General features: G+C 38.7%; 1 protein-coding gene across 1 annotated transcript in view; it reads left to right on the forward strand.

The window, feature by feature from the left end:
* The first annotated feature begins 12,977 nt into the window (after positions 1 to 12,977).
* LOC136881888 (piggyBac transposable element-derived protein 3) overlaps positions 12,978 to 23,845 on the forward strand; it is a 51,256-nt gene continuing 40,388 nt past the window's right edge. Inside the window, exons 1-4 of the mRNA XM_067154331.2 lie at positions 12,978 to 13,010; positions 13,246 to 13,365; positions 16,426 to 16,521; positions 22,102 to 22,160. Of these exons, the coding sequence (XP_067010432.2) occupies positions 12,978 to 13,010; positions 13,246 to 13,365; positions 16,426 to 16,521; positions 22,102 to 22,160 (308 nt within the window). The remainder of the gene's footprint in view (positions 13,011 to 13,245; positions 13,366 to 16,425; positions 16,522 to 22,101; positions 22,161 to 23,845) is intronic.

Genomic DNA, 23,845 nt, shown 5'->3' on the forward strand with positions numbered 1-23,845 from the left:
ATAGAACTATTTTCAGATTTCAGTGGTCTCTTGACCATATTCCCTTGAGGGTAATAGGGTGTAGTAAAAATCTTTTTCATGCCTAGGGAGAAGCACATATCATGAAATGCTTTAGCCATAAAAATAGCAGCATTATCAGACAGTAATTTCTGTGGAATTCCAGTGAGTTGACCCTTCCAATTTGATTAACGAGGAGGTTTATTATGTTAGTGGTGGAGGCAGTGCGAATTGGGCAGATAACTAAAAATTTGGAGAAGTCATCTAGTAAGGTTAACATATATACATTTGTTTGGATGATCGTGTTAGCGGGCCGACAATATCTGTATAAGAAACTTCAGTGGGATATCAGGGAGGTGCAGTGGAGTAAGTACCAGGTGGTAATGTGTTACTACGTTTAGCTTTTCTGGAAAAAATCACAAATCCTTACAAAGCTCTGGAGAGCATGATACATTTTGGGCCAATAAAAAATAGACGAAATACGTGAGAGAGTTTTGGAGATACCAAAATGGTCTCCCGCAGGGGAACCATGATAATAGGAAAGAATCATCAGCTGTAATGCTTTGGGGAGAAAAACTTTAGGTGTAGATTTTGGTGTGGGCTTGTATACTAATAAAATGCTAACGATATAAAAGGGTCCTCTCTAATCTGCCTGCGAAATACTTCGGCGCAATTCCATGCAGTAAGGATCAGTAAATTGATAGGTATTGCACGATTCAAAAGAGAAAGGAAAATTAGCCAGAGAAACTACAGCATTGACATCGGAGGTATGGCCTGAGGAAACATTGAAGGGGAATCCAAATTATAATCCCCAGGAGGTCGAAAAGTCTGGAGAGAGCATCAGCCATGGTATTGTGGTGACATGGTACAAATTTTAATGAAAACTTAAATCTAGATGAGCACATTAAGCAGCGACCTGTACGTCTAATCTTGGGAGCATTATTTAAGAGCCAGGCTAATGCTTGATTGTCTGTGAGGATGGTGAATTCCTTATGATCAATTTAATTGGAAAAGTGTTCCAAAGTTAAAATGACAGCTAAAGCTTCTCTTTAATATGTAGAGTATTGACGCTCAGTGGAGGATAAAAGATGACTAAAGTAAGCAACAGGCACAGCTTGTTGGTCGATAATTTGATGAAGTGCCCCTCCAATGGCAGTATTGGATGCATCAGTGTGTATTTCAAATGGGAGAGAAAAATTTGGTATCTGAAAAATGGGCGCCTGAACGAGTAGAGATTTCAAGTTAACGAAAGCTTGAGTTTGGGCAATGGACAAATGAAATCTTACACCCTTACATTTAAGAGAGTGAAGGGGTTCAGAAGTATGGGAATAAAGGGGAATAAATTTACTATAAAACCCAGTTATTCCCAAAATGGTACGAAGTTGTTTAAGATTCTTAGGGGATAGGATTTGATTGATAGCAGTGGTCCTTTGAGGATCAACAGAGATACCTTCTGATGACAGAATATGGCCTAGAAATTTTACAGAGGTATGAGCCAAGAAAATTTCTGATGGGTTGACTGGTAGGTTCTCAGGACGTAATCTATCCAGAACCTCAGTTCAATGAGCAATATGAGAATTAAAGTCAGGACTAAATATAAGTAAGTCATCTATATACGGGAGTAAATTGATTTGAATGCAGAATTGTACTGTAAGTCATCTATATACGGGAGCAAATACTGGAATTTAATATCAGAAAAGCCTTTGCATAATTTGAGAACCCAAGTTAAGGCCAAAAGGGACTTTCGTAAATTCATGCAGACCGGTAGGTGTAATAAATGCTGTGCATCACCTACTAGCCACATACAGGGGGATCTAAAGAAAGGCAGAATTGAGATCTAATATGAAAAAATAATTGGCATTACTAAAGTACCGGAAAGCGTTCTGAAAACTTGGAATAGGGTAAGCATCATAAATAATTTTCCTATTCAACTTATGATCGTCCACGACTAAATGTGAAGTACCGCCTGGTTTGTCTACAAGAAAGGCTGGGGGAGCATAGTTAGAGGTTGAGGGAGCAATGATTGAATTATCAAGCATTTCGTGAAGAAGGGCGTTCATTTTTTGCATCCTAAGTTGATTTAATTGATAAGGAGGTGAACGATTAAACCTATATGTGCCTGATAATTAAGCATAGAACCTAAGGTGGATGATATAACATCTGAAAATTGGGCAATAAGGTTATTAACTGTTTGTTGCTGAGAATCATCATTAGAAAAACAGTGGGAAATCAAACAAGAATATTGAGTAGGGTAATCAAAACGGTTGATAAGGAGAATCAGATAAAAAATTAGATGTATTGCTTTTCAGGCGTTTGCTCTATTAACCAGCATTTCGTCTTACGTCTGACACTAGACTCTTCAGAGTGGGATGTGTTAGACCCTACCCACTGATGCTGGGGTGTATGCAGGTGAACTTATCAGGAGCCTTTTATCAGGCACAGTCTGATAACTGCATACGGGAGATAAGACTCCACAATGGAATTAATGCCCACCTAGCAATTCCAAATGGAAATTCTAAGTTCCCATGGAGGGAATTAGATATTTTTCCACCAATAGAGCATATCAAAAATCAGATCAAAAATTTGCTGTATGGCTTTTCAGGCGTTTGCTCTATTCACCAGCATTTTGTCTTCAGAGTGGGATGTAGGGTCTGACACATATCTTAGCTAATCCCCATACATATATATATACATACATATAAGGACAGTAAAGAAAAATATAGCATAACAGGGCCCATATAAATAACTATGGAAGTAAAGCAGGAATTACTTACTTCAGACATTCAGCCATTACTGGCACTCGTGAAAAAGACTTTTCATTATGTAGCCGCATCCTACCAATGTGCATGGTAAACTAAAATAAAACACGTAAGATGTTAGGCGAGACTTCTCTGAACACAACAATACCGTAGTAAACAATACAGTGCGCGCAGTTTCAATAATAAGAGTCCAAGAAGACGGTGTAGTTTGCCGTGCCATATATGGCATGCTGGGTGGATCCAGGTTAAAGTACTCTATAAAGGAAATGGTGACCCATATGACACAAACACGTACAGAGGTATCGCTCTGGAGAACATACCGTTCAAGATATTCACAAAAACAATCGTGGCGAGAGTCAGAGAAGAAACAGATGAGTATCTACCAGAAAATCAATTCGGATTCAGGAAAGGAAGATCAGCTATTAACACCATACAATTACTACTCAATAACATATGAAAAAAGAGAAATGTTTTATGTAGTGTTTATAGACTTCACAAAAGCATTCGACCTCATAAATCGGGAACTTGTGACCCAGAAGCTGGAAAAAGCCTCAACAGAAATGATGTGTGGACTAAAACCATAAAAATGATACTACAATAGAACAAAATAAGAATCTCTGACAATATATCACTCTCAGAACCGATACTTCAAACGAACGGAGTATTACAGGGTGACTCAATTAGCCCGTTACTTTTCATCTTGGCAGCAGAAGAAGTAATGAGAATAACCCATAAGGTTGGTTTGCTAGTTGCTTTACGTCGCACCGACACAGATAGGTCTTATGGCGACGATGGGACAAGGAAGGGCTAGGAGTGGGAAGGAAGCGGCCGTGGCCTTAATTAAGGTACAGCCCCAGCATTTGCCTGGTGTGAAAATGGGAAACCATGTAACCCATAAGGAAGACATAGTATCGTATGCCTATGCCGATGATATAGTGATCTGGTCAAGAGACATCACAAAACTACAAAACGCGGTAAAGGATATGGAGGAATGGTGCTACAAACATATGTTTGAAATTAATACATCAAAAACAAAAATGAATGTATTTAGGCAAGGAGGAAAGATCCCAGCAATGGCAGAAATCTTCATAAAGAGGCAGAAAGTAGCCAAAAGTACCTTGGCATTACTCTGCGAACAAGTGCCAAATGCTTTACGAAGCATGTAACAGAGAAAGCAATACAGGCAGTACGGGCGATGCACAAAATCAACTACATCAGAACACTCAGCCTAGAGATGGCGATGGCACTATTTAGATCAAAAATTATGCCGATACTAACATAAGGGTTAGAAATCATATGGCTGTACCTCACAGAAAAGAACCTATCCTCTCTAGAAAGAGTAAACGCTCTATACATAAAAAGAGCGATCGGAGTATCCAAGACGACAAGATCGAGACTCGTCTACCTCCTAGCGCGAGAATCCTTCCTCATTGAAGACTTCAGAACACACCTGACTCTACCCAACACCAGAGCATCAGAAAATCTCCTAGCAACACTCAACAAAAAAAAAAAAGAGAAGACATGCCAATCAATCAATCAATAAATACTGATCTGCATTTAGGGCAGTCGCCCAGGTGGCAGATTCCCTATTTGTTGTTTTCCTAGCCTTTTCCTAAATGATTTCAAAGAAATTGGAAATTTATTGAACATCCCTCTTGGTAAGTTATTCCAATCCCTAACTCCCCTTCCTATAAATGAATATTTGCCCCAGTTTGTCCTCTTGAATTCCAACTTTATCTTCATATTGTGATCTTTCCTACTTTTATAAACGCCATTCAAACTTATTCGTCTACTAATGTCATTCCACGCCATCTCTCCGCTGACAGCCCGGAACATACCACTTAGTTCAACAATGATAAAGGTGTTTTAATTTATTCCACCTATTCAATACTTATATTATCACGTATAGTTGTTACATAATTAAATTCTTAGTTACATGGGACATGTTTCGCCCTCAATTAAGGGCATCTTCAGCCTAAATACAATAATCAAAAATACAACTAAATTAAAAGTGGACGTTAAATACAATCATCAAAAATACAACTAAAATAAAAAGTGGAAGTTAAAAGTTTAGTCTGTTCTTAAAATTCAGAACAATAAAATTGTGAAAAATGATAAAATAAAAAGATGCTAATGGAAAACTGTCTTATGATTAAACTATAATCTTGTCAGAGACTAAAACTTCTATTAAAATTCGAATTAAAACAGTTCATATAAAATATTGGAAAATCAAAGTGGTAGTAATAAAAAGCCAACGACATGAGGGCGTGTACACAAGCATAAACTTGATTGTCATGAATACAATCTTTTCAAGGCCGTTGATGAAATTCGTAGTAAGTAAGGCAGAAGCATCTATTGAAAAATTGTAAGAGGCCGTTAGCACCGGTAGGTAATAAAATGGCTGAATCCTTGCCAGAAATGTCAACAGATGCAGAAATAAGTTTTCTGTAAGAAAAGGAAAAGAAGAAATAAGAAATTGAACGTAAGGAGAGAATTCAGTCACTAATAGTCAAGAAATCTTAAATAAATTAAATGAAATCGAACCTAATTTGAAATTCACGAAAGAGGACGAAGTCGATAACTCATTGAATTTTCTAGATATAACAGTTACGCGTAAGGTTAACACTTTTGATTTCCAAATATTTAGAAAACCAACACAATCATCTACAACTATAAACAATTCCTCTTTACACCCGAGTTCACATAAACAAGCATCTTTTCACAGTCTAATTTATAGAGCATTTAGAATCCCTCTATCTCCCATGAATTTGAAGAAAGAATTGAATTATATTAGATACCTCGCTAAACAAAATGGTTTCAAAATAGAAATGATCAACAAATTAATCAATAAAATTAAGAACAAATTATCTACGAATCTGATACCAGAAAAGACCAAAAAAACTGAGTATGCTACATTCACTTTTAATAATCCAGCTATACACCAGATTACTAGCGTATTCAAGAAACATAATTTTAATATAGCTTTTAAAACTACTAATACTAACCAGTCCATATTCTTTAATCATAAAAAAGTTAATTATGATAAGAATCGTTATTTAGGATCGGGAGTATACAGACTTAAATGTACTCAGTGTAATTTTTCATATGTTGGACAGACTGGGAGAAATTTTATGACAAGATACATGGAACATGTTAACGCGGAAAAACATAGGAAATACTCAGCGATGAGTTTGCATATGAGGGAGACTGGCCACAAATTTGAATCCATAGAGAAAGACTTAACGATAATTAGAAACATACAAAAAGGAAGAATGCTGAATGAATTAGAAAGTTTATACATCTATTTAGATCAGACGTACAATAAGCAAAAGAATCTCAATGAAACCACGGACAATAAAAGTATGTTACATGAATTAATGCCGAAATTATTAAAGTCAGTTAGTTCGAATAAATTTAGGATACCTAATATATTTAATTCTTCAAACCCTAATACTCCTCCCATACCTACAGATATTAGGCCTACTTCCAGCAATGCAGTTGACTCCGCCCCTTTGTCAGCCTCGTCACATTTGACTCCACCCATCCTCTCCTCCCTTCCGCACTCCCCTATTCCGTCCCCTCCGAGTTCGCTACCGCCTCTGCAGCACAGTTATAACACCAGACTTAGAGCCAACAGACGGGCAGCAACCAACTCAACAGTAGTTAAGAAATAACAACTTCCACTTACATGTAAGTCCTCATCTGTTTCAAAATTATGTAAGACTGAATTCTCTCCTTACGTTCAATTTCTTATTTCTTCTTTTCCTTTTCTTACAGAAAACTTATTTCTGCATCTGTTGACATTTTCTGGCAAGGATTCAGCCATTTTATTACCTACCGGTGCTAACGGCCTCTTACAATTTTTCAATAGATGCTTCTGCCTTACTTACTACGAATTTCATCAACGGCCTTGAAAAGATTGTATTCATGACAATCAAGTTTATGCTTGTGTACACGCCCTCATGTCGTTGGCTTTTTATTACTACCACTTTGATTTTCCAATATTTTATATGAACTGTTTTAATTCGAATTTTAATAGAAGTTTTAGTCTCTGACAAGATTATAGTTTAATCATAAGACAGTTTTCCATTACCATCTTTTTATTTTATCATTTTTCACAATTTTATTGTTCTGAATTTTAAGAACAGACTAAACTTTTAACTTCCACTTTTTATTTTAGTTGTATTTTTGATGATTGTATTTAACGTCCACTTTTAATTTAGTTGTATTTTTGATTATTGTATTTAGGCTGAAGATGCCCTTAATTGAGGGCGAAACATGTCCCATGTAACTAAGAATTTAATTATGTAACAACTATACGTGATAATATAAGTATTGAATAGGTGGAATAAATTAAAACACCTTTATCATTGTTGAACTGTTAAATTTTCAATACGGACCTAAAATGAGGTTTATAACATGTAACATACCACTTAGTCGAGCAGCTCTTCTTCTTTCTCTCAATTCTTCCCAACCCAAACATTGCAACATTTTTGTAACGCTACTCTTTTGTCGGAAATCGCCCAGAACAAATCGAGCTGCTTTTCTTTGGATTTTTTCCAGTTCTTGAATCAGGTAATCCTGGTGAGGGTCCCATACACTGGAACCATACTCTAGTTGGGGTCTTACCAGAGACTTATATGCCCTCCCCTTTACATCCTTACTACAACCCCTAAACACCCTCATAACCATGTGCAGAGATCTGTACCCTTTATTTACAATCCCATTTATGTGATTACCCCAATGAAGATCTTTCCTTATATTAACACCTAGATACTTACAATGATCCCCAAAAGGAACTTTCACCCCATCAACGCAGTAATTAAAACTGAGAGGACTTTTCCTACTTGTAAAACTCACAACCTGACTTTTAACCCCGTTTATCAACATACCATTGCGTGCTGTCCATCTCACAACATTTTCGAGGTCACGTTGCAGTTGCTCACAATCCTGTAACTTATTTATCACTCTATAGAGAATAACATCATCCGCAAAAAGCCTTACTTCCGATTCCAGTCCTTTACTCATATCATTTATATATATAAGAAAACATAAAGGTCCGATAATACTGCCTTGAGGAATTCCCCTCTTAATTATTACAGGGTCAGATAAAGCTTCACCTACTCTAATTCTCTGAGATCTATTTTCTAGAAATATAGCAACCCATTCAGTCACTCTTTTGTCTAGTCCAATTGCACTCATTTTTGACAGTAGTCTCCCATGATCCACCCTATCAAATGCTTTAGACAGGTCAATCGCGATACAGTCCATTTGACCTCCTGAATCCAAGATATCTGCTATATCTTGCTGGAATCCTACAAGTTGAGCTTCAGTGGAATAACCTTTCCTAAAACCGAATTGCCTTCTATCGAACCAGTTATTAATTTCACAAACATGTCTAATATAATCAGAAAGAATGCCTTCCCAAAGCTTACATACAATGCATGTCAAACTTACTGGCCTGTAATTTTCAGCTTTATGTCTATCACCCTTTCCTTTATACACAGGGGCAACTATAGCAACTCTCCATTCATCTGGTATAGCTCCTCCGACCAAACAATAATCAAATAAGTACTTCAGATATGGTACTATATCCCAACCCATTGTCTTTAGTATATCCCCAGAAATCTGATCAATTCCAGTCGCTTTTCTAGTTTTTAACTTTTGTATCTTATTGTAAATGTCATTGTTATCATATGTAAATTTTATTTCTTCTTTGGCCTTAGTCTCCTCTATCTCGACATTATCCTTGTAACCAACAATCTTTACATACTGCTGACTGAATACTTCTGCCTTTTGAAGATCCTCACACACACACTCCCCTTGTTCATTAATTATTCCTGGAATGTCCTTCTTGGAACTTGTTTCTGCCTTAAAATACCTATACATACCCTTCCATTTTTCACTAAAATTCGTATGACTGCCTATTATGCTTGCCATCATGTTATCCTTAGCTGCCTTCTTTGCTAGATTCAATTTTCCAGTAAGTTCCTTCAAAATCTCCTTACTTCCACAGCCATTTCTAACTCTATTTCTTTCCAGTCTGCACCTCCTTCTTAGTCTCTTTATTTCTCTATTATAATAAGGTGGGTCTTTACCATTCCTTACCACCCTTAATGGTACAAACCTGTTTTCGCATTCCTCAACAATTTCTTTAAACCCATCCCAGAGTCTGTTTACATTTTTATTTACCGTTTTCCACCGATCATAGCTACTTTTTAGAAACTGCCTCATGCCTGCTTTATCAGCCATATGGTACTGCCTAACAGTCCTACTTTTAAGACCTTCCTTTCTATCACATTTATTTTTAACTACCACAAAAACAGCTTCATGATCACTAATACCATCTATTACTTCAGTTTTCCTATAGAGCTCATCTGGTTTTATCAGCACCACATCCAGGATATTTTTTCCTCTGGTTGGTTCCATCACTTTCTGAATCAGCTGTCCTTCCCATATTAACTTATTTGCCATTTGTTGGTCATGCTTCCTGTCGTTCGCATTTCCTTCCCAATTGACATCTGGCAAATTCAGATCTCCCGCTACAATCACATTTCTTTCCATGTCGTTTCCCACATAGCTGACTATCCTATCAAATAATTCTGAATCCGCGTCAGTGCTACCCTTTCCCGATCTGTACACTCCAAATATATCAAGTTGCCTATTATCTTTAGAAATGAGCCTTACACCTAGAATTTCATGTGTCTCATCTTTAACTTTTTCGTAGCTTACAAATTCTTCTTTCACCAGAATGAACACTCCGCCTCCCACCCTTCCTATCCTATCTCTACGATACACACTCCAGTGCCGTGGGAAAATTTCTGCATCCATTATATCATTTCTCAGCCATGATTCAACACCTATTACAATATCTGGTGAATATATATCTATTAAATTACTTAATTCTATTCCTTTCCTTACAATACTTCTACAGTTCAACACTAACAATTTTATGTCATCCCTACTTGATTTCCAGTTCCCTGTTCCCTTATCACCGCTCCCTAGGCCATCCCGTTTCCCTGAATGTACCTCCCTATTACCCTTCCAAACAAATTTCCTAACTTATACGTACCACTGTGGTTTAAATGAAGGCCATCTGAGCGCAGATCCCTATCTCCTACCCACCCATCTGGATCTAGAAATTTCACTCCCAGTTTCCCACATACCCACTCCATAGTCTCATTTAAATCCCCAATCACCCTCCAGTCAGTATCCCTTCTACACAGTATTCCACTAATAACAATTTCCGCTTTCTTAAACTTCACCCGTGCTGCATTTACCAGATCCCACACATCTCCAACTATGTTGGTACTTATATCAGCTTGCCTTACGTTGTTGGTACCAACGTGAAACACTACCACCTTCTCCTTCCCCTCCTCCCTCTCTTCTACTTTCCTCAACACCTGCCTCAACCTAATTCCTGGATAACACTCTACCCTGGTACCCTTTCCTCCACACACTTTCCCCACGTGTCTAACGATGGAATCTCCCATGACCAGAGCCTCAACCCTACCCACCTCGTTTGATCCCCTCCCCTCCTGATCAGCCCTATCTTTCCTGATAACTGCAGAAGCTATTTCCTCCTCCCTTTTCTCCTTCCCATGACCCTGTTCCACCTGTCTTTTCCTATCATCTACTCTACATTTTCCTTTCCTACCTTTTCCCTTCCTCCTACTCCCACACATCTCAGCAACAGTTCCCTGTCCCTCACCTTCCCTCTGTTGTTCTACCTGCAGTGACTCGTACCGATTTTGCACAGACACCTGTCCTGAATTCTGATCCTGAATAGAGCTCTTAGCCTGCAATCTCCTTCCCCTTAGAACATTAGACCACCTGTCTTCTACAACTCCTCCCTTTCCTTCCCCTCCCTCTTGTACACCTACTGTAACCTGTACGTTGTTTGAGGGAGTCCTATCTTCCCTCCTGTCTTCTGAGAGAATCCTAATTATCTCCCTCAAACTTTCCAACTCCTCCCTCATACCCCTCAATGCCTCGCCACACCCACAGAAACTACACTCGCGCTCCTTAGCCATTCTTTACGGGGGGAAAATGAAATTAAAAATAAAATAACTTATTTGCAAAAAATAAATGAACGGAGGGATATATTGTCTGGGATAGTACACAACAATAAGGTAATTAATATACGACTACACTACAATACTACTTAGTCGTGCTCTATTTTTTTTATCCTACAACCCCTGACAGGATAAAAACTGCTGTTAATTACTGAATATCGAAAGTAATAGCCTACACAAGAACTACACAATTCCAAACTGCAATTAAGCCTATTCTAATTACAACAACAGTATTTTAGTACGAGTTTCTACGGATACCTCTACTACACCAGTACTACACAAATATTTTACAATAATAAAATAATCACACTAAATTCTAATAGGATATTACTCGTATACTACTGTACAGTACACTACAGTAATGTTAAACTACTTTCAGACGTATCCTAATTACGGAACCGTACCGTATGTCACTAAACTAAGCACAACAGAAATGAAATTTGCAAGAACTACTGTACTCAAAGATTACTAACGAAGCTAAATGCTTAGACAAATTATTATTAGTATTACGGTCTAATAGATACACACGAAAAATAACACACGAATATAGCAGGCAAGATACGGCACTATCTAAATGTACTGTATCTATACTACAATGTATCTACACTACACTACCCTGCGTTTGGTTAAATGCTTAAGTATCGAAAAGATTGCCGTACACGAAGAAAAACACGAATATAACTGGCAAGATACTATCTAATATATTATACCTTATCTTCACTACAATTCTACTGAAATGTGGTTATGTGATTATTACAGCTGGTGGATTACTATTATTTTCCCTACTCCACGGGACGGAAAATAAAAGTGTCCTTAATTAGGCCTACTGAAAAATACGAGGTTGTCTACAGTAATTTCTCAAATATTTCTATAAAAACTACTACTACTACTACTACTCCAGGGACTTGAACTGCAATTACTGGGATATATGAACTTTATTATTATTAGCTAACCGCTCATAAATATTGAAAGATCGAGGGAGCGAAATATAAATTACGGATACTTAGAAGTACCAATGAATGGAATACAAGATCAGCTGATTTTTATTTATATTTACTTGACTACACTACACCCTTTGTTCACAACTTAGCCAACAATGCAATATTTGAATATGCCTTCAGATTTTTTTGGAACTGGGGCCAAGATAGACCGGACATGGACAACATCCAACTTCGAGATGAGGCACGTGTTTACAAGACTGGCAGCACATGGTTTCCACCATCTAATTTGTACCAACACCTCATACCATGAACCAACAGAGACATGTAAGTGCAGACTATGTGGATACATGTGTGAACACGTTACCACGTGGAACTCTGCATCAAAAGAACAAAACCAATTAAAGAATATCCAATCCACGGCGCAAGCGCGCGAGTACAGTGTATATGAATGTATTATTTTACTCTCTCCTTCTCTATGGCTATTTGGCTCCAATAAATATATTATATTAAATATATTATAGTTAACACAGATGCATAGACGTGGAAACACGCCAAATCGTTAATAAGTCTCATAAATTTAACTGAATAGGGAATCAACAGTGAGATTGGTCAAACGATAGTTAAGTTCATTACAAGTCAGTCCTAAATTTCAAATACTTAATACTATACAATCGTACAAAATTTCAAACAAGATGTGGGGTGGAGGCGGGACGGAACTGAGAGACACGAGTGACGCGAAAAGAGTTCTAATAAGAGTAACGGCAGGCACATGAAGATAGAATTTGCTTGAAGAGTGAAGTAGTTCAAATTATTGTATAGCATGTAACTCCAAGTTGCATTATGGATCAGTAGCCAAGAACACAAATGGATTTTAGTGCCTTGCAATTGCGTGACTCTCCCAACTCCATGAGTATTTAGAAAGATGAATGCAAGGATGTTGTACATGACTTGATCTGTATGTCTCACCTGAAACCAAAACAGCAGCAGTCGAAGGGACTGGAGAACCAGCTCTGTCCAGTGTGGTGTGCTCACACATCCAGCGGGGAACGGCCTCTCGTTCAACCTGCCCGGCTGCGTGAGGTGAGGCATGTTTATATGATCGACAGTTCATTTTAGAATGTGTGAGACGTAGCGATGACAGGTGAGTGGGAGAGTCAGCTGATCACTCAAAATGGCGGTCAATCTATGGAGAACAAGTCCGGTGGATGGTAGTGTTATGTGAATGGCTGGTACACAAGGTAAGTCGGGGCATAACAGCACAGCCGTCTAACAGCCATACGAATGACCAAAATCCCTAAATACGACATAGCTGATGTATCAACACCGTGAGCGCTCTTGCCATGTCCTCTCGTGCCGATAGATTGGTGTGGTGAGTGCAAGAGGTTTAACAGGCTACTGTGAAACTGAATTTCTGTTTGTGATCTGATCTTTTAATTTAAGGAACATTACTGTGATTGTTTGTTTGTTTTACAGGAGTTTCCAGTTGAGAACCAGCTGATGATAAAACTTGAACCAGGCGAGATATTTTCTGATCCAGGTGTTGAAGATATAAGGACAGATATAATCAAAGAGGAACATGTGATTCAGGATGTGGTAGGTCTGCTCTGGCTCTTGTACCTTGTATTCATTGCTGTTTCACTGTTTCCTTTTTCCCTTTTTCTTTGCTTTGAAAATATATCAACATTGATAACATAGAGAAAATTAAAATCTTTTAGGGCCCGTGTTATAATAAAGATTTAAACTGAAGATTGAGTTAAACTGTAACTGGAGTTTAAACCTCTGTTGAGTCTTACAGTGTCCTGTCTAAGCTAAACCGAGGTGAAAGAGGAAAGATACGTTCTTGGTAGCAGTGACTGCTGAGAAGAGATGACTATGGATTATATTTTGTTTACTTCACATAGCAAAAATGGCATGTAAAAACAAACATCCTAATTTTACTTCCAAGGAATGTACAGAACTGATTGTGCAATTAGTATGGAAATATGTTTTGCCTTGTGTTCGTGTTAATTTATAACAGTTTCTGTAACACACCAGTGCAGTTATGTGTTGTAGGAAACCACCGATCTGAAAATCTTGAAAAATGACATCAAAATTGAAAGTGTTATTTTGTAATAAGATACATTCCTCTTTTCTTCTTCTTCTTAATCTTTCCAGTGGGCCTACTTTGGACCACGCTTGCTGGGCTTTGGTCTTTGCCCAGTATCGTCATACCTTCTGCTGGTGTAACTCCTTTCTCTCTTCTGTCTAAGGGGTACATTTCCTTCGGGGTTTTTCCTAAAATCCAGGGCCTTCCTTCAGGGTGCATCTCACAGACAGTCTGTTTTGGAGATATATTATTCCCAGTTCTTTAATATCCTTCTCAGTTCTTTCAACCAAGTGGTACGAACCTTCTTGTTTTGCCAGAAGGTGAACAGACGGTTGGTCAGTCAGGTTGGAGGCAATCTTGCAATACCCTTCTTTTCCTTGCAGAGTTAGAGAGCCTCTCAAAATGTTCGTAAAGCTTAGAGTTATGTTGCCTTTGGAATTCCCTATCTTCCTTTACCGGGCCTGGGATCTTCCTGAGGATTCTCCTCTCTCTGACTTCCAATTTCTCTACCAGACCTCTTCGGTTGAAGGAAAGACACTCCATGGCATACAGGGCTTCTGGTTGTTAAGTTTCAGGTTGCGAGACAGGCATTTCTTATTGTAGGTGTTCTTAAGTAGTCGATAGGCTAGTTCCAACTTGTTGACTCTCATGGATAATGATGCTCTTTCTGATAAGTTAGGTTCAATCCATTTGCCGAGATATTTAAATTTCTCAGTCCCCTTGACGTTTCCCTGCTCTAGTAATATCTCTTTGTTAGCTTCTTTGATGTTGTGGTGAAGAATTCTGTTCTCTCCAGCAACTCTTGAAGACCCACTTTGGCAGCCTGTTTCCTGAGGCAATATACCTGCATTGTTGCCATTTCAAGAGAATCAGCAATCAGTGCCATGTCATCTGCTAAGGCCAGGCAATCTACAACCAGTCCATCGTTCTTACGGCCCAAGTAGACACCACTTTGAACACCCAAGTTGATCAGTTCCTTGCGCCATTCTCTCACAACCTTTCAAGGACGCAGTTGAAGAGAAGTGGGGAAACTCCATTCCCTTGTCTCACTCCAGTTTTTATCTCAAAGCTTTCTGAGTTCTTGCCTCTAAATTTAACCGTGGAATGGGTGTTGGTCAAGGTTTCTAGGATGAGTCTGCGAGTTTTGTTGTCTAGCCCTAGTTCCTGGAGTACTTTCTTTAGCGTTTCTCTATCATGGAATCGTAGGCCTTCCTAAAATCAACTGAAAACTTAGAAGTTTACCCTCTTGACATTAATAGTTCAATACATCATTTTTGCATTGTTACCTTTTCATTGCATATTTTATTCTAGTTCTGATTTGCTGAAATAGTGTGGCAGTCTGTTTAAAAACTCGGCTCTATTCCATGTATATCGAAGTGGTGTGCCCTTGATCAAAAAATTCCTGTTTGTCCTTATCGTTCAATAATTTGAACCACTTTTTCATCATCGCTAAGTATTTCTTCAAATACCTTGAAAATGTCCTCGAAATCCATTTGTTCTGTCATGTTAGTACTGTTATTAAACTGCAGTTTAAGTGGTAGATGAGTGGCAGTAAAGTTAATCTATGGTTAAACCTAAGATTAAGTTTTAGAATACGTGACTGGCAGATAAACCAAAGTTTAAACGGAACTAACAGTTATAATACCGGCCTAATCTACAAGTCATAAAGCTTCTGCTAATTTTTATGGAACAGCAGTTTTTTGATCAGAAAAACAGTCAATACATGTCCCACAGTTGAGGTTCTGTGGGTATTCGTCTTTCATTCGCCTCGTACATAAGACGTGGAATACCTCACCTACAAGGGGGGTTGGTTAGTTGGGTCAGAGCACCAACCTTTTGTCTGTTCTGTCAGTTTTATAACACCTCATGCATTTATAATTTTAAAAATGTACAGTCTGTATGTTCAAATTACCTGGACATAGTTTAGATGCCAAGAAACATACTTCTAAAAAGAAGACAAAATGCACAACAACAAGGTATAAGACTACTTACGAATGAATAAGAATATGAAACCATGATTCGCACAAGTGGCCACATATATAATTGCATAAATCAGGAGAAAACTCTCTGATAGCATAAAAATACTATCTCATCCATTTGGTCCATCAACTCAGCACTCAAGGTCACATTCCACTCCCTAGAAAGAAGATACAACAATCACCGAAGTTATATAGGTAAATCATGGAGAAATAACTTCAAAGTGCTGAAACCTATTGGCCAAATATCAACACACTTAGGTGCATTCTGGTTTTTAACAATTGCAGATGTACATGTCTCAACTTCAGAAAATGAATATTTGTAACAGACAGATAAAGACAATTAATTAATACAAATTTAGCCAAGCTCTCAGGCTAAATTGGCTCACTACCACAGCTCAAAGGCCTGTAGATTATCAGGCGACATTATTCTTGACTTTCTAACAGCAGTCAGGTAGCTCCTTAATTGTTCTCCTGTAGGCTGAGCCCTCAGGTCCTGTTCGGAAATTGAGTGCCGGTCTGGTGCTAGTTAAGTACACACAAAAAAATCTTTTGAGTGCCTTTTATTTGTGTTTAATATTTTGTCTACAGCAGCAATCACCCTGTGAAATGGACTACATACTTCCTGATGCAGGCTGCGACAATCCAGAAACAAATGTCGCAGAGGAATGTGGAATCCATATGACAGTAGGTCTCCTTATTTACTTTCTTCTTCTTCTTCTATAATGCACGATGAAGCATGTTTTTTTTTTTTAATTTTTTTTTATGTAGATACTATTTTTAAATGTGGCCGCTGTGATTTGTTTGTAAATGCAAAAGACGTGAAAGCTGTTGAAATTCATCGACAGATTAGCAAAGTGTATGGAGAATGCGCTATGAGGGAGAGAATGGTTGGAGCATTTAAAGAAGGCCACATTAATGTTCACGAAAAAAGCATAGTGGGCGACTGTCTGTTATTACTGGAGACTTGGTGCCAAAGGTTGACGCAGAGGTTCAAGAAAACAGACGCTTTACGATTTTGTTATTAAGTTATGAGTCGCCTGTGCTCTTTATAAAATTGTGTCAGGATGGTGAGATTATCAGAAGTTGTGCTCACACTGGGTACCACCGGGCGAGTTGGCCGTGCGCGTAGAGGCGCGCGGCTGTGAGCTTGCATCCGGGAGATAGTAGGTTCGAATCCCACTATCGGCAGCCCTGAAGATGGTTTTCCGTGGTTTCCCATTTTCACACCAGGCAAATGCTGGGGCTGTACCTTAATTAAGGCCACGGCCGCTTCCTTCCAACTCCTAGGCCTTTCCTATCCCATCGTCGCCATAAGACCTATCTGTGTCGGTGCGACGTAAAGCCCTTAGCACACTGGGTACCAAGGATGCTGATACAGGTGCACAAAACCAGGAGCATAGGCAGTGCTTTGAGTTCCACTGAGCGGCGGTACAGTTTATTTATTTATCGTATGATGTGCACAGATAGATTGTATAAATAAGTATACAATATATACACAATATATACAAGCAGAAGCCTATAGTTCCAAATCAAGTCCATTGATCCATTTCAAGGCCTCCTCAGTTGCATTATGAATGTCCTCCAAAGGACCTTGAAATGCTCTCCGTGGACACTCGGCAATTATGTGATGGATGGTCTGTGCGGTAGCTCCACAATCACACCCAGAAGACTTCCGCCAGCCCCATTTATAAAGAGTATAGCCGCATCTTCCTTGATTGACTTATCCTGTTTAGAGTCCTCCATTGACGTCTGGGTAGATGGAATCCGGGAGGTTGAACATGAGGTAGAGTCACAAGATGTTGATTGGGAACAGAAGACTGCTGCCATAGGTGTAACCGGGCATTCGCGATGGAGAACCCAGATTCTTCCAGTGTAAGTGAAGTGCGCCAGGGTGGAGATCTAGACTTAAGTCGTGGAGGGGCAGGTTGAGTAATATCCTGATGAACGGGGAGGTTGGAGTCCAGGCTGGTCTTCTTCCACAGTTTTAGAAGAGCTTCAGACCTTCTTAAGCAAGGCGGTGGAATATTACTGAGTGTAGGCAGCCAGGCCACGTTTGTAGAGCGAATACAACCAGTAATAATGCGCATTGCTTGATTTAGCATCAATCTTCGCAGTATGAGCACTGTTCAGCCAAGTTGAAGCGCAGTATTCGACAACTGAATAGCAAAGAGCTAGAGCAGTAGATCTCAACACTTGGTTGTTTGCGCCCCAGGATGAGCCAGCTAATTTTTGAAGAATATTATTCCGACTTTTGATCTTGGCGGCTGTGTTGTTAATATGATGTTTATATGTTAGGCATCTGTCTAATAGCGGTACAGTAATAAAGGTGATGCATTTCTAAGCCAGATTGTCACTGGCAACGAAACACAAATGGCTTATCAAAACAGCAAGCCATGGAATGGAGTCGCTCGACATCAGCCAATGAAGCAAACATAATCTGCACTGTGTTTTGGGAGGGGCACCAGGGTGACGCAATAAATACCGAGACTTTTCATGAGACTTTACATAAACTCCGTTGTGCAATCAAAAACAAGCACTGTGGCATGCTCACAAGGGGGATTCTTTTGCTTCAAGACAATGCATGATCTCACCTCAGACCTCGTTGCATCCTTTGTTTGGGAACAATTTTATCATCCTCCGTGTAGGTTTGGCCTAGCACCTAGTGACTGCCACTGGTTCCTGCACTTAAAGAAGCATTTAAGAGGTCAGCATCACTACGATGATGACCTGTAAAGGACCATGCTGCAGTGGCAGGCAAATCAGGTGCCAGATTTCTATTAGGATGGAATTCAGAATCTGGTTTCATGATATGACAAGCATCTTAATACACTTGGAACTTATATTGGGAAATAGTTTAAGATACAAGCTTACATGTAAACAACAGAATGGTTTAAAAAATTGCATTACTTTCTTTTCTGTATCAAAACAATACTGTAAAAACATGCTTCATATTTTGAAATTATGGACCACTGTATACTAAATACTCTGTCCATATTCATTTCACAGAGGTGCCAACTATTACGGATTGTCCGTAATTATTACGGATTTCACCTCACGATTACGGAGTTACGGTCAAAGGGGAAATAATTACGGAAAAGCTGACATTATCACGAAAAAATAATTTTTGACGGAAACAAAAGAAAAGGAAAACTGTTGAGTCCTTTCGAGCCTTTCTCCTAAATCGACTTTATTTCAATGCTTGTGAGTTGGCAACGATACTTATTCGAACGTGACTTCCTTTTGCTACCCATAAGCGTTGTAAAATTAATTGTGAATGAAGGAGCTCAGGAGCTGCTCTTCTCCACTACAAATCCTTCGGTAATGTTGTATTTGCTGTGTTAAGTGTACCTGACAGTTGAGAGAAAGATCTGCACTGCACTGGTATCGCTTATGCTTCAGAAAACGAAAATGTCATCACAGTCGGAAGGATGCTTCATGAAAAACTACACTGAAAAGCAGCTGCTGCGTGAGGAACAAGCTACAAGGAATATTTTATCACAGAACCAATAGGTTGCATGCAAATGTTATTGTGTAATATGATATACTTTTCGATAGCTTGCTAGAGGGAAGGGCGAAAGGGGTGTGTCATTATCAAGAAGGAAGATGTATGCTTTGGACTTGACTCGAAATTTTTCTTGGGGGTGGAGGGCAATTACTGATAATCCACTTCAAAGTTGGCATCTTTGATTTTAGAACTTAGCACCAAAAATGCAGGTGCATGCATTATTTGGGATCAAGTTCCAATATCTGAATCAAGTTATACTTCAGTATTAGCATAGCATTAGTTACCTAGTTAGAAGAGAGGTGTTTATTATGGCAACTAGTTTTCGTTATTGCTTGTCCCTGGCTAAACGAAAGCTTGGCATGATTATAGATGTAGAAAATATTGGAAGATGTGTGCGAAATGGAAAGTACAGCATCAGTACGGATGTAAAAACAAAACACAAGTAGTAATTGCTGCAAGTATCAGCTGATGACTGTTCCATTATCTCACTGACTTGGATTGTTCATTTCCCTCCAGAACACACAAACTCGACGTATTCAAACGATGTGATGAAGCCCATCATGGCTTTCCAAGCAACAAGACTGATACACGTGCACTATTCCTGCTCTTCTCACGCGTGGATCCTAGATCTTTCCAAGTCAATAAGTTAATTAAATTTTCAAGTTGCATTTAATGGGTTTGTCTACACTACCTGTAATAATTTACAAATATACCAAAACATGTTGTCAACAGTTCATTACATAATCTAACCTTACAAATGATGATTTTTGTAGATCAACTGTCAGCTACACTGAATACTTAAATATTGATATTTATTACTATCCCGTAGGCATCACTTATAAAATAATAGAAAGGGACACGAAAATGGACTGAACTGAAAGTGCTAAGCGACCTAAATCTGAGCCTGAATGCTTAGACCAATGTTCTCACTATGATATATTATTGTATGTCATTAGATCCAAATTCATCTGTGCATAATATAAGATCACATAGTGGTTGAAGTTTCATTACTGTATTTTCTCACATAATTAACACAGTTCTTTGGCAAAAATTACAGGCAAAAACTTTGGATGCATAAATTATTCAAGGAATTCAGATATTTAAGACGGTATTTACATTTAAATGATACATAAAATATAATATACACACAATTGGTTCAACTAATTTGCAGTTATCGTCATTTGGCTTAAAATTCCAGCGTGAGATTTTTTCTGAAAAGTCAAATAGGATACATCAGGTAAAATGGACACATGGGTTTGAAGTACCGACAATGGAAAATATTCTTCCCAATTCAAACTGACAATACAACCTGAAGTAAAATAAACATGAACTATGAAGTACATAATAATTACATAATGGCAAAAAAGAAAACTGTCAAATGCAAGAAGGGCTGGGCTTCAGAAGAGGGACCCTGCTAAATTTCCCCAAACCATTCATATCCAATCTTATACGAATGACGTGTACATCCACCCTTTTTCATGGATACGAACGACAATCCCTCTCAGAAATTTCACGTTAGGCATCGTTTATTGTTTCAGAACAATGTAAGGTGCAATCTTTCTGCCTTCACCTGTTACAGCAAGCATTGCAGTACATCGTTGTTTTTCCGTCTGGTAGCGTGTACAATAACACTTGATGTCCCTTTTTTATCGGTCGTTCGACTTTGTGGCATATGGAAACCAATTGGCTTCTGACCTGCAGTTTGGGAGAATGGATATTCCTTCAATTTACGTTTCTCAATCACAATTACAAACTATCCACAAAGCGATGAAAGTCAAGTACTTTTAGGTTGAAATCATTGGAAATTTTTTGGCATAATATTGTCCTTTGTCGAAGAGAAGGTCCATTTCTCTTCATAAAATTAATTATCCTGCCTTGGCTTACCTTCAAATCGGAGACTCTAATTCCATGTACAGCAGCTATTTCTCTTCCTTTAAAATACAGCATTTTGTGAGAAACACCATATCCAACATTGCATAACAAAATCGTATATTTAAACAGATCTTACTGTACTTCCAGAAACTTGCCGCTTTTTGGTCAAAAAATGCTTTGCGAGACTTGTTGGTCATTTGAAGTGAACTTCTCTGTTACCGCGGTAGCGCACGTTGCATTAGAACATTCAATACTTGCGGCCCTATGCCCGTATGTTTCAGCGTACCTGATCACCGTGAGTTTATATGGAGCAGTAGTGTTTGAATACTTGCTCACTGTGACTAACAAACTATCATAGAAGATGCATGTACTGCACCCGTAACACTTGTAAAATATGTTTGCTCCAGACTGGAATAGAGTGTCACTAGTCACTTCTGCGCTGATTTTCTCACTGAACAAGTGCAGTGGTATTTCTTACCGGTTGATAACAGCTCATTGCCTAGTATTTGGAATGCCTGGTTTCGATATAGGAAGGCTGCCACCTTGAGTAACTGACATCTTTATTTTGAAATGCATCTGGAGCTGCATGATGGATGTTCGAAGAGGTGGGTGCATCAAATACGTGAACCTTTCTTTTTCTCCACTTTGGAGTCCAAAATATTGCGATGCATAAATTATGTAAGGGCGTTAATTATATGAGAAAGTATAGTAATGGTAATCTGTAGGTACTCTCCTAGTAGAGTTCAAAGGCAGAGGTTGTTCTATCCCATATAATTGTCTAGTATAGGAAATTTTGAGTAGGTGCCTGAACTTTTGATTAGTTAGTGTTTATTATGATTTCTGTGATATTATTTTCCCGATGAACATATATGTCTTCTTTTCTCTAGGATATAAAGAAAGAGGTGCTGGATGAAGAATATGATGTTAGAGACACCACACCAATTGAGTAAGTGTCCCGCATTATACATCTGTATTATTTTTTTCTGGGTTGGCTGGTGATTAAATACAGAGGGTTGCCCCAGTTAAGCTTGGACGATTGTACCTTTTGTCTTAGGTGATTCCTTTTTTTCAGATCTGGTTGTGCTCGATATGATAGCCACTGGCACAAACTATTGTACTACATCTCAATCTCCACTGTAGAAAACTTTGATGGAGTACAGGAAGAGTTATATTATCCCATACCTCCTTGCGCACTTTCGAAAGACAGTCAATAGTGGCGGAACGTCTAGAAGAAAGCCCTCTTCTCAGGAGATGAAAGGCACAGAAATCCATCAGCAAGGCATTCGGGGGTTTGATAGGGATGTCACTAAATCGTATGACACAGCGACACGCATCTCTGGTTCTTTTCTCTGATAGTAGGTGACTGATGATCTGGCAGTATGACTGTATGCTTTATCCATGTGGATCCAGACATGTGAAGCATCCTCACCGTTCAGCCAAGGGATATCTTTGTCAAAATAGGGGTCCATGACATTCTTCTGTAAGTAGGTAACATTGATCTTACTTTTTGGCATTCTGAGGATTCTGATTTTACCCTGGGTACAATATTCTGCCACTACTATGAATCTCCTAGCAAACTTTGCTTTCCTTGACAAAGTTTGATTGGCCCTTTGGGCAATAGTACAGTAAGTTGCCCAGGGCTTATCACTGTCATCCAAATAAACCAAAGAATGGTAACAACTGATTGCAATTTATCCCCTGCTAGGTAGTTTTGGTATACTTTTCTGGCATCAGTGAGCCGTTCTTTAATGTACCTTGCTTTCAAAGCATGTCCACGTGCCTTATGCCGCTCTACCAGATTCAGATCTTCTTTTACTATATGGAAGACTGTATCTTTAGATGTGCTTGGGTCTTTGAGTTGAAAGATTTTCCTTCAGGACAGCAGCCTTTACCTTTTTAATGATGTCCAAAGTTCTGGAGGGTCGAACTCTTCCATGGCAGTTTTTTCAAAGCCGTTGTTTTTAAGACCAATATAAATGGTCCGTTATTGGTCATTATACATTTTCCAGCGAATTCATTCTTGTTGCCAGCGTTTCGCCCCCATGTGCTAGGCTGGGCTCATCAGTTGGTACCTAGCACACTTACCAAGACGCTGGCTTGCCATATATCTGCAATTCGGCAGGCCGTAAGGCAACAATGGTATGATATTACTGTTTGTGGCACTTCTCTAAATGACACTTACCAGACAGATCAAAGAAAACGACATGCAGCAGCTTCCAGGAGCGATATATGCACTCAAGTTTGCGTCCTGTATTAACTGGGGCAACCATCCGTATCTCCTCTACATTCAGTATGTCTTCCTCATTTATGGTGTATTGGTAACTAGCGACCTAGGCCGGCATTGCGTTGGGGTAATTTTAATATATGGTGACAGTCGTCGTAAGATTTCCTTGTGGACAACATTAGTCGTTAGGTAGCTGTGTGCCACCTGTTTGTGGGTTGCTCCTTTTTCCCCATGCGATATTTAAATCATTGCTGTGCTTTCACTAAAATGACAACTCCTTAAAGATTCCTGCAAATTGTATACTCTGAGGGGCATTTTTCATCTTAATCAGATTATTGAGATTAAAAAAACAATACAGACGATTTTGATAAGGATTACATGATTATTCTCAAAATATGGTTCATACA

This window comes from Anabrus simplex, chromosome 10 (assembly GCF_040414725.1).
Source record: "Anabrus simplex isolate iqAnaSimp1 chromosome 10, ASM4041472v1, whole genome shotgun sequence".
NCBI classification, from domain to species: Eukaryota; Metazoa; Arthropoda; class Insecta; order Orthoptera; family Tettigoniidae; genus Anabrus; species Anabrus simplex.